The 13,090-nt window shown below is 36.9% G+C and overlaps 1 protein-coding gene across 3 annotated transcripts in view; it reads left to right on the plus strand.

Annotated features, from left to right (window-relative positions):
* LOC140171873 (high affinity cAMP-specific and IBMX-insensitive 3',5'-cyclic phosphodiesterase 8B-like) overlaps window positions 1-13,090 on the plus strand; it is a 153,415-nt gene that overhangs the window by 25,941 nt on the left and 114,384 nt on the right. For all 3 annotated transcript variants that reach the window (XR_011861655.1, XR_011861656.1, XM_072195212.1), the window contains exons 3-4: window positions 3,484-3,540; window positions 10,784-10,974. Coding sequence is in view for 1 of the 3 variants with exons in the window: in XM_072195212.1 (XP_072051313.1) it covers window positions 3,484-3,540; window positions 10,784-10,974 (248 nt within the window). In the remaining 2 variants the exon portion in view is untranslated. The remainder of the gene's footprint in view (window positions 1-3,483; window positions 3,541-10,783; window positions 10,975-13,090) is intronic.

Below are 13,090 nucleotides of genomic sequence, written 5' to 3' on the forward strand. Positions count from 1 at the left end.
ACGACCCAAATTAATGAATCGGTCAGATCATCCAGTAAATTAACATTAATTGATACAAATTGTTTGCTCAATGGATGGCTGTATGGATCACTTTATCAAGGAATCAATGAGTGAGGGAACAAACCAGAATATTGATGATATTCTAAGTTTGTTTTGTTCAATGAAAAGAAACTAGTCAGGATTTTGCTATGAAAAAGGATTATAAATTAACCAAGCCAAGCTCAAATTATCCGGTAATTATAGTCCTTTGACCAATTGCACTCCCAGCTTGCCAAATATAGGGAGAGAAACTACTGCACAGTGACATCGCCCCGATATCTTCATGGTAGAAATCGCCATGGTAGGTTGAATCCACAGCCACCCATGGCCATTTTATTCGGACCTTATGAGATGCATAATTAGCGAAGTGACCTGACTAAGGCTACTGACAATAATATAACCGGGGTAATTGATTTCTCGCTGTGTGAGTAAGCTTGTATACGACATTGCGGTCAATGGTTACGGTATACTGCCTCCACTGAGTAGTGAGTGCAGCAGACTATAGCCTGCTGCGCGCTGTAGTCCATACAGGACCAACGCAATAATTTGCCAATTTTCAAAGCGCACGCTAACGACTATCATATCTGTTCAACACATATTTTCAAGTGTATGAGACCACATCTGGTTTCTTGAGAAAAAATCATTTGCGGGAGATATTCATCATTTTCTAACCCAGTATCCGAAGATTTTCGTCTGATATCAAAATCGTGCATAGCAATTCACGTGTAGCGATCCGTGTATTAGTTAAATAGTAAGTGTCTCTGCTGCACCAAATAATTATTAGCCAGGCGATGTCGGTGTGTACTGGGTACCACACTCTCACAGAGTCACTGGTACAGTTAAGGGCTCTGGTAGCAACATTTGCAAAATATTTTTTGAGGGACATGAGAGCACATCAGACATATCAAATTGCATTCCGAATACAAAGAATGTCCTGATATCAAATAATTTTGATTTTTTTGAAATTCGCGATATAATACACATATTACACAGCAGCTGAAAGGAGTATCCCATCATGCATTGCAGTATATCTGCATGCTTCATAGCAAATGTATACAAAATATTAACAAGAGCCCCCGCAAGAGCCGCTTAGATAGTGAGAGCTAGAGTTAGGGTTAATACACTTTTAAGATTAGGAAGAAATGCAATGCATCAGTAAATCAGTATACTACAAAAATACTTGAATGGGGGAAAACCCTTCACAAGATATTACATGCATACTGGAATTGTGTGCTTAACTTTTTAGAGACCTGACTGTATGCATAGTAAAAGAACTGGATTACTTGAACGTAGGGAAAATCCCTCCCCAGATTAGGCGAAGCTAGTACATAGGAGTATTACATTTTATGGAAACATAGGAACTTGAATTGAGAAAATTCTATAATATATTGTTGTACTGGAATTATGTTTGGTAGAAATACATCACATCATTATGCATCACAAAATGACTTGAATGCAGCGGGAATCCCTTTCAAGAAATCAATTTGTTTGTCAGGTGTCATAGATAGCAATTTGGTTTTGCTTAGATTGGTTGATTGGTAAGCGAGCAAAGCAGTGTTTATATCGTCTCAAACACTGGGCTGCTCTGCTGATCATCCAAACAAAACGTGAATTTTTCTATTAAATCCGCGATACATTGTAATGCATAAGACTTGCTGGGTTTTCAGGATTCTGCATTTTGTGCGCAAAAAACCCTCAAAATTTTTTTCTTCTGCAGTTGGATAGTAAAATGTCAATAGTGTGGGTGAACATCCTCAGTTGCATACATGTTTACACGTAGGTGGCGTCGTGTGCATAAAGACATGCTAATGTGGACCTTGATTTGACCCTGACTTTTTTTCGCCAAAATGGGGACATACCTGCAGCTGAGGATGTCCGTGGTTGTCAGATTTTACAATGTGTGATTGGCCATTTAATGTGATCAGGGTTGTTTTGAAGGGATTATCATTTAAAACAAACAAACAAATGTCCATGTTTGGTGTGTGTCTTCTCATTTTGGCGGTTAATTTAGGTCTGTGGGGTCCATGGTTGGTGGGGTATTTCTGGTTGTCCAGGGTTGGGTGTCTTTACAAGTAGGGGTGTGTGTTTTCCAACTGGGGAGATTCACACACCCACATTCAAACTGGGGAGATTTTTTTACACAAATCTCACAGCAACCGCCATACTGTGGAGGTTGCTCTAATCAGAAAATGACAGGTGGTATACCCCCCTCTATGGCTCAAAAAACCCATTTTTGAGGTTATCTCCAACTGTGGAGCTCCACGGTTGTTAGCAGACTCCGCAGTTTGAATGTGACAAAACACACACACCTCCACAGTTAGAACCATTTACAAACGCACCCCCACACTTGGCACCATCTACAAGAGGGGGTGTGTGTAGGGGTGTGTTGGGGAATATATTATAGTGTGTTGTGTGTGTACTTGCATAATATATGCACATAACTAATTAATGCAGGCGTCACTCTGCAGCCTGGACCCACCCTCCTCAGGTCATCACCTTTCTTCACCTGAGCCAATTATTTGTAACGCCAGGATTTCACCATCACTTCACATACTTTACAAAAAGCAAAGGCAGAGCATCACTCTTATCAGCAAATGTGTTAGTCCAGGCTTCACCCTTTGAAATATTTCCATAGGTGAGGCTTCACTTTTGTAAACCAACTATCATTGGGGATTTATAGGAAGCATGGCGACAGGTAGTGGATACGATGTCACATCACCAGAAAACACAAATTACTAGTCAAAGCTTCACACCTTTCATGATGTGTAATAGGTAAAGCTTCACCCAATGAAGAACAAAGAACGTCAGGACTTCACTACAACAACAAATAGGTCAGGGTCAGGCTTAGGCGTCTAATAGACGTCTATATTTGGTGACCTCTGAGGAGGGTGGGTCCAGGATGCAGAGTGATGCTTGCATAAAGTGAGCCCTTGTATTTCTGGCAGAAAAAGTTGAATAGTTTACCTAGTTAACTCTCAATGACAAATTGTAACAGGCTGTAGTGTCACTTTGTTAGCAATATTCACAGCATATCAAAGCAGTGTTGCCAACTCCCAGCTAAACCACTCAATTGGTGATATTTGCAGTACTATGTTAACTTTATATCTATGGACTCCATACATTTAAGTACAACAATAATTTGTATAATTATACATGATCATCAGCAATTTCTTTTGTCATGTGTAGAGAAAATTTTTGACTTGAAGAATTAATTTTTAAAAAGGGAGGGGTGTTGAGATTTGGGCTCTTGTCATTATGCCACCCCATGACCGATATAGAGATTATGATAGTAACACTTTATCTTAGAACAGCTGGTTATGTGGACAGACAGAGAGGGATATCAACTTGAACTTGCTGTCACATCTTGTTGCAATGGTTGGTTTTTGCATCATTTGTGTATGAAATTGCTAATATTTTGGTTGATTTTCTTTTCTATATTGGCAGGGTGTAGCCAGTGAGGTGTTATTTGGCCCAATGAAGCTCACACAACCCACAATGCAGGTAAGTTCTCTGAAATTTTATAAAGAAAAATGTTTTAAATTGTGATTTGTAAAATTGGCCAAGTTCATTGGTCTCAAGTATGATGAATTGCGCAATAGAATAGAAAAATTATACGTAATCACTACATGTTAACATGTCAAAGTGAGTTGCATATTAATTCTAGTATTACTAATTAAAAAAAAATACTGCATGGCTTGTTGTGTAGGTCAGTGGTCATGTTTGTACAAGACTAAATAAAACTTTGCTTATTTCAAGGCCTGTATTGACTCAAAATATGATGCAGCCAGTGGTGGCACCAGCATTTTTGTGGGGGCATGGAGGGCAAAGTGAATGGCAGGGGGAGCAAAAATCAACCATTTTTAGGCAAAAATGTTGCAAAAAGTGGAAATTTGTGTAATTTTTCCAGGGGGCATCTGGGAGAGCAAGAGTTCTTACTGTGGGGCATTTGCCTTCCCACTGTGGCACCGTCATTGGATGCATCAACTGCCCCATTTGCCCGAATGAAGCTAGTACAACCCCAATAGTGGCCTGCAATGTACCTCCATGTGTGAAATAAAGGGGAATGAGCAGTGAAATAGCTGGCCACTATCTTTGTATTGAAAATGCCAAAATGGGTCATGTGGAGAAAATGAACTTCACAATACACTATTCTTGAAAGTGACATTTCAACCTTATTGAACTAGGATATAGCCCTAAACACTAGGATGATGCTTTTATAAGCTATGGTCCATTAAAAAGAGTGAATCTGTTCTTTCTGGTGTTTGAAAACAAAATACTGTGAAGACAGAGGTTAATTGATTGTATCTAGGTCAAGAGGTTTTGTCCTTCAAATCACAATTTTGAATCTTTTTAAAAAGAGAGGTTTTGAAGTGAAGTTTTTTAAAAGACAAAAATAAGTTTTCTTTTATGCAAACAATTATATTATCACATAATATTAATGCCATTCTTGTGATATTGGTGTTTACCCCATCAACACCAGGGCAGGCATATGCCAGTAAATAAGAATGGTCTATATAGTATGTAATTTATTCAGACCAAGATAGAGCTAAAGCAAAACATGTCAAGTGTTTTTGCTTGGCCAGTGGAGAGAGATTGGCAGGATCTATCAAGGAGTCTAACCAGTTCAGATTTCTACTACACATTTCCTGAATATGTGATCAGATCTGATCCAATCAGGATAAAGTCGGTAATAAATTGAGATATAGGCAAAAAGTGAGGAGATAAAAACATAAGAAAATGGACAAAAGGTTCATAACTTTGCAACCAAGTATTCAATAGGCTATCCAAGCCCTTAAAGGTGGGTTGTCCAATTTTTACATTGAGATGATTTCTACCTCACATCTACATCATGTACATAAAGGACCATTACCCAAATATTTTATTTCAAGTTTTAAGTTCAATTTCTCCAGTGGTTTCTAAACATATTTCAGGTCAAAAATCGCTGGTATGGCCTGATACCAAAATCTAAATTTGATGGGTACAATTGACGACATGAGGCTGTCATACGCCTTTAATAGTTTACGGTGCAGAGTTATGCTGGATGTATCTGTATTCCTATATCAGCAGTATGAAATTGAAATAAACACTATATACTGTACATGAATTCATAACGTGAAGTAGATGTTGTGATTACATTGTATTCTACTTCAGATTACATCATGTAGTTGTGCTTGTACCATGGATTTATTCCTAGATCCAAAATAACGCACTTTGACGAATCATGAAAACATGGCTCAAAATGGGCTATTCCAGTTAAAATCCATACATTCCCTATAGAAGACATGATCTTAATCTCGCATGTCAGGGGAGTGTATATTTTAAATGGAGTCACCCATTTAAAGCCATATTATAACATTTGCTGAGGAAGACGCCCTCACTGAATTTTTAAAATTCCTTTTTTACACAACATGACCGAAGGAGTGGTATGTATTGGCGACATGTGCGCGCCGCTGGTAGTAAATTCCAATTTTCTTTGCTTTGCCGTAGTTGTTCGGCTCAAAAATAAAAGGGGATATATCTGACAGTAAAAGTTAACATTTTATGGCAAAGAAATGCTAATCTATTTTGTTTGAAAATGTTATAATATGGCTTTAAGTAACCCAATTTGAAATATACAACCCCTGTGGAAGATAATGTCATTTATAGACAGGGGTGTATGGATTTCAACTGTAATAGCCCTATATCCTCACCCAGTCTCTTTGACCACTTCATAAAGCTTGAAATGATGATTTCCCTAGGATAATTTCTTGCCACAAGCCACTCTTGACTTTCTCAGAAATCCTCCAAATAATCCACCGCCTCGCCATGTCACTTGTTCAAGATTATAGTGATAGGCCTATCTAAAAGGTGAGATGAACGATGCATTGGGATTTGTAAATACAGTTCCTATCATTTGCTTGAAAGAAGCAGCTGCTGTTATGTACTGGCCTATTGTTATATTTAGATTTATTTGAATTATTTGCCCCCCCCCCAGCTTTACCACCATAACCTCCATTCCTAGGGGTGCTTTTTAAAAGTTGCAAAGGTTTGTTCTTTTAAGGCATTTTTTTGTTAAAAATATGCACCCCTAAGTACTGTTATTTTTTCACAACATGGACCCTAGCTTGTCAAAACAATTTTCATGCCTAACAATTTGTTTTAAAATGGACACATTTGGGTGTGTACTTGGATTGGAGTGGAATCAGGAATCAAAGAGTACTGATTGATATTCATTTTAATCAACTTCAAACAAACTTGGTACGGTGATAGGGTATGGTGGCCTCATGTGCTGTATAGTTTGTGTCACATTATTTGCATATTTATGAATATTAATGAGTTCATTTGCATATTTTGCCTACATTTCCGTTGATCCACTCTGCAGCTTGAGCGCAATCACCGATCAACTTCATTATTATGTTTTCAGGGTTATTAGGAGTTAAGAAAACCTAATAATGATAATATTGGATGGCTTATTTCGCATGATACCATAACATATCGGATTCGTCATACAGATATCGAACTCGCCGCTGGCTCGTCCGATATTTTTATGACTCATCCGATATGTTATGGTATCATGCTCAGCCATCCAATATTATATCAAACTTGGTACAGTGATGGTATATGGTGGCCTCGTGCACTGTATACTTTTGTGTTACATTATTTGCATATTTATGAATATTAATGAGCTCATTAGCATATTTTGCCTACATTGTCTTTAATCCACTCTGTAGCTTAAACGCAATCACAGATTAACTTCAAACTTGGTACAGTGATAGGGTATGGTGGCCTTATGTGCTGTGTAGTTTTGTGTCACATTATTTGCATATTTATAAATATTAATGAGCTCATTAGCATATTTTATCTACATTGTCTTTAATTCACTCTGTAGCTTATAAGCTCCCTGCGATTTTTCAATGAAAAGGTGACCAAAACTTGCATCAGTACTGGCTACCATGGTCACTAAATTGCATGGACAAAACTTATCCAGTTTAACCATAACCCAACTAGGACTCACTAAAGCTCACTATTAAAATCACTCTGCGTGCGTGCATGCATTCCACGGGACTTGATGACGCAATCAGACCAAGTCATATATACCCAGGGAATCGGTGGCCGGGCCAACGTCGCCTGTGTAGCTACATGCTGGGGATCTTCTGCGTGGCATGCGAGGGTCGGAGGTTCAATCCGGGGTGCCAAGTGACTTTCTTCTTCATCTTCTCTCCTTTTTCGTTCCTTCTTTCCCTTCCGATAGCCAGAAAACCACGGGTAGGGTTAGGGTTAATGCCAAAATAAGGTAGAAAACATGCAATTATAATTTACATACAAGAATCACATGCACTTACAATTTGCATACAATGTATGTAATTTACATAACAGATGTAATATCCTGTTATGACAGTTATGTGGGCACCCCCATATTTGATTAGGGCCTGGAAACCAACTGGCAGTGGATCATACTTCAGATTTTCACCCTGATTTTATTAGTTTTTTTCACTGAAAATGTGCTTCTAATATAAAAATGACCCTTTTGAAAAATTGCATTCCCCAAGGCAGTTATTACATGTACAGACTTGTGTGGTGTGGGCAGTGAGTAACACTTGCAAAGTTAAAGTTGCACAAATAACCTGTTAATATCTTTGAAAGTTCAAGTTTGTTGTGAAATAGCATAAACATACACATGTACAGCTGGCTGCATAATATTTATTTCTTGTCTGCATTGGATAAAATGAAAATATTGATTCAGTAAATAAAGTTCCTTGTATCTGATCCAATTATACACTACGTTTCAACAACCACTGTTGCCTTTGTCAACACTTGGTGAGGAATGACTGCAGTTACTGACAACGACGCTAGAGGGATTTCCAGTGTGATTTTTTGGGTTGCCAGTTGGTTTTCCTTTTAGGATTTTCTTGGTCCCTGCTGCAGAAACTCATCGAAAATGTGAGAAAGCAGGTACTGCCCCTCGTCTCTGTTCATAGTCGTACGGCCCATCTTTCTAATTTCTACAGCTTCCTTAATCCAGCATTTGAATCTATCTTGCTCCGTGCCAATGACTTTAAATAGCGTCCCCCCACCCAATGATGTGATTCTTGTCAACAACGTGATCTGTTATAGCCGACTTTCCGATTTATTTAAAAAAGCTGTAAGAGGAACTTAAAACTTTGAAATTTGAATTTACCTTGATGTTTTATGAATTGGTGAATACAGGGTGTATCAAAATGATTGGTACCGAGATATGTGACATTTTCAAAAATATATCAAAAATATAAAATTGCTAATTGATATAGTTTTTGTACTATAAATAGAAAGGGCATATGTTAACTTATTAATCTAATAATCTGAAGATAATAGGTTGATTCATCTGGAAGCTATAGTCATTTAAACGAAGATCGTCGTAATCATAGTTTTCCTTACACAACACAAAGCTCGAACTATCTATTGCATACATGCTCTCAATCAATATCTCATTTGAATCTACATAACATAAAGTTGCTTTGCATGTACTTTTAGAAAGATAGCTCCTGAAGGCTCTGCCTTACGACTAAGGTGAAGCCCCATATTGAATGAACTAAACACCTGGGATGGATCCATTCTGTAAATGCCCATATCAAATTTTGAAACATTGTAAGTTGTAGCATCTTTGCATGGGATACTCCTTGGTCACTGTTGGTCTTGGAAACTGTCTCCTAAATCTTCTCTGCACTTCTCCATAGCTTCGTGTTAACCAGTAATTCTTCACTAGGAAACCACGCCTAAGTGTGGAATATTGTGGAGCCATTCTAACAACCCTTACTAGGTCTAACCTAAAAGACACTGTCTGCAGTCTATAACCATTCTGCCACAACATCTACTTAGTGATCTCAATGCATCTTAAACTGCAATTTAAATTACCGCCCTAATAGCTAAGTTACTCTTAACCAATAAATATTGATTAGATTATTTATACATTATGAATGAAGAAATAGGCAAGGAAAATATAAAACATTTCTAAGATTTTCAACATATCATTCTCACTTAAAAGGTACTTGTAGTAAAATGGAGCTTTAAAAATGGTGCGCTACTGATCCAGCGCTGCGATTAAAAGTGTAAAAACACCTACTTTCCTTTAGAGTCATGTAACTTTTGAACGGAATGTGCTATCTTAATGATCTAAAATTCTTAGATATGATAAAACTACTATAATTTCAAATATTAAATCAATTAACCCCTAACTGGTACAACAAATAGTTTAAAAAATCTGCAAAAATGAAAAGTCGTCGGTACCAATCATTTTGATACACCCTGTATATCTTTAGTATTTTCATTATAACATTGGCACTTGTATAATTATGAGACATTCATGGCCCAATTTGAACCGACGAAACCTACTGTATGAGACCTTTAATTAAAAATCAATTACACATATAATATAATTTATTGGTATTAAATGCAAATATGTAAAGGCATAAAAGGTGTACACACAGCAATGTTCTTGTATAGATCTCTTTAAATCTCACGGTATCTATAATAAAAAAATAGTGGACTTTGAACCACTTTTCCCCAACTCAAAAATTTTAACACAAAAGTAACAAGTAACCTCTCACAAGTAATATAATGACATAGCTTGTTCAGAGCAATGTTTCCATGTTGTTATGTAATTCTAAAACCTAATAGAGGGTTATCCTTTGTATGAGATGTTACAAAAGTGTGTGGACTTCGGACTGTGCAAATCCCCTTTGGTTTTAGTGTTACCGCTGTCATATGGCAGCGGCAAAGATAAGTGTTATTGGAATTGAATTACTTTCGACTAATGCAATCACTAATTGTGCGATGTTCATTTTGAAGTGTGATTGCTATTTGATTGTTCTATATAGCAAGCCATTTCAAGCCCACTATAAAGTCCCATATGTATGCATTAATTGGGTTTATCCTGAGGCAGTACTTTCAATATGTTTAAAAGATCAAGAGAAGTCTGTCCAACCTGTGTCGCCGGATGGTGTACAGGCCACAATGGGAGTGACTCCCCGGGACCAAGCATCATCGGCTTAGGGAACAAACGGAATGTTTGATGATGAAAGTCCTTTTGTTGGGAGGAGGAGAGGGTCCAAGTTTCTAAAGGACTAGATAAAATAATAGAGATGTTGCGATTTCTAAACGTAGCATTGAACGTACGTGGAATCTATTCAAAATCCAGTCACAGGAGAGTGGTTTTGAATAGATTCCACATCTGTTCGATACGTATGTTTGGAAATCGCAATCTCTCTATTGGTCAATGATGACCTTTTGGGTTGGAATTTTCAACATTTCACACTTGTGTTTCAGGGAAGTGGACCATACAATAACATAACAGCGTAAAGTGAGTGTAAGACCATGCATCCCATTTGATCCGATTGTGTAATCCTCCATCTCTAACTACATACGCATAAAACATTTGGCTGGCTGACGTCACAGGTGTGGCTGCAGTTCAAAAGTTTCCACTTAGCCAAAATGGGCCAAAATGACCCTGAAATATCCCCCAAAGCATGACAAATCTGCCCAAAATTTGATGAATTTTGAAAATGCTTTAAATTTTTTTCAAAAGATTTCAGTCAAAATCAGTAAATTTTTGTCCAAGAAATGGTTGATTTCACATGATTTTAGCAAAATTGGAAAAAAAAATCTCCCATAATGCAAAATCTGGGTTGGTCTGGCCCATGAAACAGGGCTTTTTTAAAATCTTAGTGAACTGTATTTGTGTGACTTTAGACATGTGGCTCATGTTCTTTTTATTATTTATTTTCTTCAGATTATGTTAGTGTTTGCCAAAGAAGATGCACAGAGCGATGGATTCTGGTGGGCAGCTGACAAAGGAGGTTATAAATGTAACATAGTACGAAATCCTACTGATGCCATAGAGTGCTTCCTGGAGAAGCAACATGATTTAGTGGTCATTGATAATAGGAATTCTAAATCATTTGATGCCTTGGCACTTTGCAGGTAAGCAAGCAGAAATCCAAAGAGTTTAGACCTAAAGAGAACCAACCGACTCCACCATATCTGTGTGTTTCTCAAGGAGGGCAAAATAGTGAAACTCAGGATTATTTTGCCATGGCCCCGGCAAACTTATATAAAAATGCGTGTTTGTTCATTCTGCGTGTAAAGCATCGGTGTGCCGATAGCATGTGCTAAGCTCCATGTCTAAACCTTTGCAACACTGACACTGAAGATGCAAATTATCATTCAATTTGGGCTCTGTCAGGCTTTTGTTGGAGTGTCTCCATGGGTGACAAACCAAGGTGGTAGATTTACCATAGGGTTAAGCACAGGGACAAAGCTGAATTGGTTCTTTTTGTGTTGAATTCCTGTGAGGTAAGGGGAAAATATGCTATTGGCAGGACTAAGAAATTTGTGGGGGGAGGGGCATTGGGGCTATCTGACTTGTCAAAAGTGAATTTCAGGGGGCCAAAACCCTGAAAATTTGCTTAAACTTGGTTAAAATTTTTTGCCCCAAATAGTGATATTGAAGAAATGTCTGTCATACTTAGACTGACTAATCAATGTGCATTTCAAGAAAATTATTGTCATTTTGTTATAATTTCCCGATTATGACATGTAAGTAATGAACAGCAGTAGCAGTCACACGGTAAGTCCAGTGTCACATGATCAGTCCTGGACACTCTAATGGCTATTATATCTGATCAATATTATATCATGAATTTTTCTTGGTTTTGGCTTTTATTGACAATTACGTCAATTCAATTGCCCTCAGTAAGAAATAATTATGAAAGTGACATGTGCAGTGAATATTATTTCTGGAAACACATTGGTTAATTGGATAAATTGAAATCTTTGTAAAAATGAATTTGTTACAATAATTTAATTTAAAGAGTGGAGATTTTGTTGTTACGTTGTTACATATTCAAGGTTGTTTTCATTTTCCTTATTATTAGTGTTACTATTAATTTCTTTTTGCTTTTATTATTTCCATTTAGTTGGTATCGTACAAATTTTGAAATTTTAAAATGTTGTTTAGTGTTTGAGACAATATCATGCATTAAGGATTTTAATCCTAATGCATGAAAAGTAGATGTGAAAACACCAGAGTGTACCAAATCTAACTATAATTAGAGACAGGGATAAAAAGAATTTATCGCGTATGATGTCACTGTCAATTACGATCTTTGATTGGTTAACACAGGTTAATCAGCGCGTAAAAGGAAGACCAATCTATCTGGTGCTGATCGGAGAAAAGGAATAGCAGCAAATGGGGAAAAATTCTGTACTTTTACAAGGCAAAAAGCAGCTTTTCTAGGCATTGTGGACATGGTGCCTTCGGTTAAGAAAGTTTCCTACTATAAAGACCTAACTTTTGAGATGGTTTGCATGTCGAAAGGTGCAAAATTAACAATAAGGCGCCGCTTATAAACTGCTCAGCAAGTCATCATCACGACACTTGTAAACAAACCGTGCTCGAATTTGATTGACAGATGACGTCAGACGCGATAAATTCTTTTTATCTGTGTCTTTAATTATAGTGATATTAGAAACACATGAGTATGTAACCATTTCCACAATACCCTGGTTACAATTGCTAAGATTATTTCAATTTGCAAAAAAACAACAAAAAACAACAACAAAAAAACAGACTGAAATGATTGTTATTTGTATGAATGTACAAGTAACAATCTACATTGAACAGTCCTGATGAATATCTACAAGAAAAATCCAGAAATGATGTTTATGATGAAATAGCAAGGACAATTATCATAAAAAGAAATAAATAACAGGATTTACTTTGTGGACAAAATATATTCCCATTGAACTGCATCATATATAGACATGTAAAATGAATGTTTATGTGGTCATGTTTATCCTATACTACAATTCTTTACCAATTGTTAAACCATGCTTAGTTTTATTTATTTATTTTTCAATTTAACATGCATCAATTGTAAATCTGTGTAGACATGCCCATTCAAAGCCACAGATTACATAAAAACCTTGACACTTCACCATCTTATTGGCATGAATGGGATTTAATTATACTAGTTACAAGAAGGTGAAGGAGTTTAAGTATATTGGGCTATTCCATATAAAATCCATACTCCCCCTG

This window comes from Amphiura filiformis, chromosome 15 (genome assembly GCF_039555335.1).
Source record: "Amphiura filiformis chromosome 15, Afil_fr2py, whole genome shotgun sequence".
Lineage (NCBI taxonomy): Eukaryota > Metazoa > Echinodermata > Ophiuroidea > Amphilepidida > Amphiuridae > Amphiura > Amphiura filiformis.